We start from the raw sequence: 1,202 nt of genomic DNA on the forward strand, positions 1-1,202 counted from the left end.
GTGAGACATCTGACATCTTTGCCTCCCTCCCCCCCCCACCTCCCCACCAAGGCTGAGGAGAAGGGGGAGGGACTGTCTCCCCACTCAGTGAAGCCGAGGCTGGCCTAGGACCCCAACTCCTGGCTGGCTGCTTCCTAGACAGTGCCTCACTCTTTACTGCAGGGAAACAGAGGCTCAGAGGCAGCACACAAGTTACTCAAAGTCACAGAGCTGGGGCTCGAACCCAGGCTCTTGAGAGTGACTTCATAGCTGTTTGCCCCTCTGCTTCCTCATCTGTAAAGTGGGGCACTCATGGGACCTGCCTCAAGGGCAGAGAGAGGACCAGCTGAGTGAATACTTGCAAAGACTCAGAATGATGTCTGTGCTTGTAAGCACGTGTGAACACCTGCTGTAGTGCTCTGCGTTATCACCACCTGCAGCACTGGTTTAATTGTTTGCTGCTCCTGCTAAGTCGCTTCAGTTGTGTCCGACTCTGTGCGACCCCATAGATGGCAGTCCACCCGCCTCTCACATCCCTGGGATTCTCCAGCCAAGAACACTGGAGTGGGTTGCCATTTCCTTCTCCAGTGCATAAAAGTGAAAGTGAAGTCGGTCAGTCATGTCCAACTCCTAGTGACCCTGTGGACTGCAGCCTACCAGGCTTCTCCGTCCAAGAAATAGCAACTGGGATCCTTTTGTGGAAGGTAGAGACGGGACTTCTTACCCCAGGGCCCTGAATCAGCCACCACCTGGTGGCAGCGTACTCGTGACACTCCCAAGACCTTCTCCTGAGGACTTTTCAAGACTCAGTTGTACAACCAACAAACACGCAGACACCTTCTACAAAACAGAGAGAGGTTTTTATTGTGCCAGATGCTGAGTGATGCTTCATGGGAAGGGCCCAGCCAAGGGCAGGTGAGGGGACGTGACAGGTACAGCCTTTCTAGTGGGTCCTGCCCGTGGGGTCCCTGGGGTGGAGAGAGGGGCCATCGTCGTCACTGTAGCGCCGGATGATAGAGTTGATCCAGTTGGCAAACTTGGCGACAGAGGCAAAGGAGTCTGGGAAGACCCCAGAGCCGCAACCCCCACGGATGAAGGAATCGATCCCATGGACCAGCCCATTGCAGACCAGGGGCCCACCGGAGTCCCCCTGTGGAGCCAGACAAATTGGAGGCTAGGGTTCCCGGCCCAGCCCTCTCAGTTCCACCTACCTGCCCTTCAGG

At 56.1% G+C, this 1,202-nt stretch overlaps 1 protein-coding gene across 1 annotated transcript in view; it reads right to left on the reverse strand.

Moving 5' to 3' along the window:
* Positions 1–821: 821 nt before the first annotated feature.
* Positions 822–1,202, reverse strand: part of ELANE (elastase, neutrophil expressed) — a 2,455-nt gene continuing 2,074 nt past the window's right edge. The window contains exon 6 of the mRNA XM_010844594.1: positions 822–1,129. Coding sequence (XP_010842896.1) covers positions 923–1,129 — 207 coding nt within the window. The 3' untranslated portion in view covers positions 822–922. The remainder of the gene's footprint in view (positions 1,130–1,202) is intronic.

The sequence above is a fragment of the Bison bison genome, unplaced genomic scaffold (assembly GCF_000754665.1).
Source record: "Bison bison bison isolate TAMUID 2011002044 unplaced genomic scaffold, Bison_UMD1.0 scf7180017864203, whole genome shotgun sequence".
Taxonomy (NCBI): domain Eukaryota; kingdom Metazoa; phylum Chordata; class Mammalia; order Artiodactyla; family Bovidae; genus Bison; species Bison bison.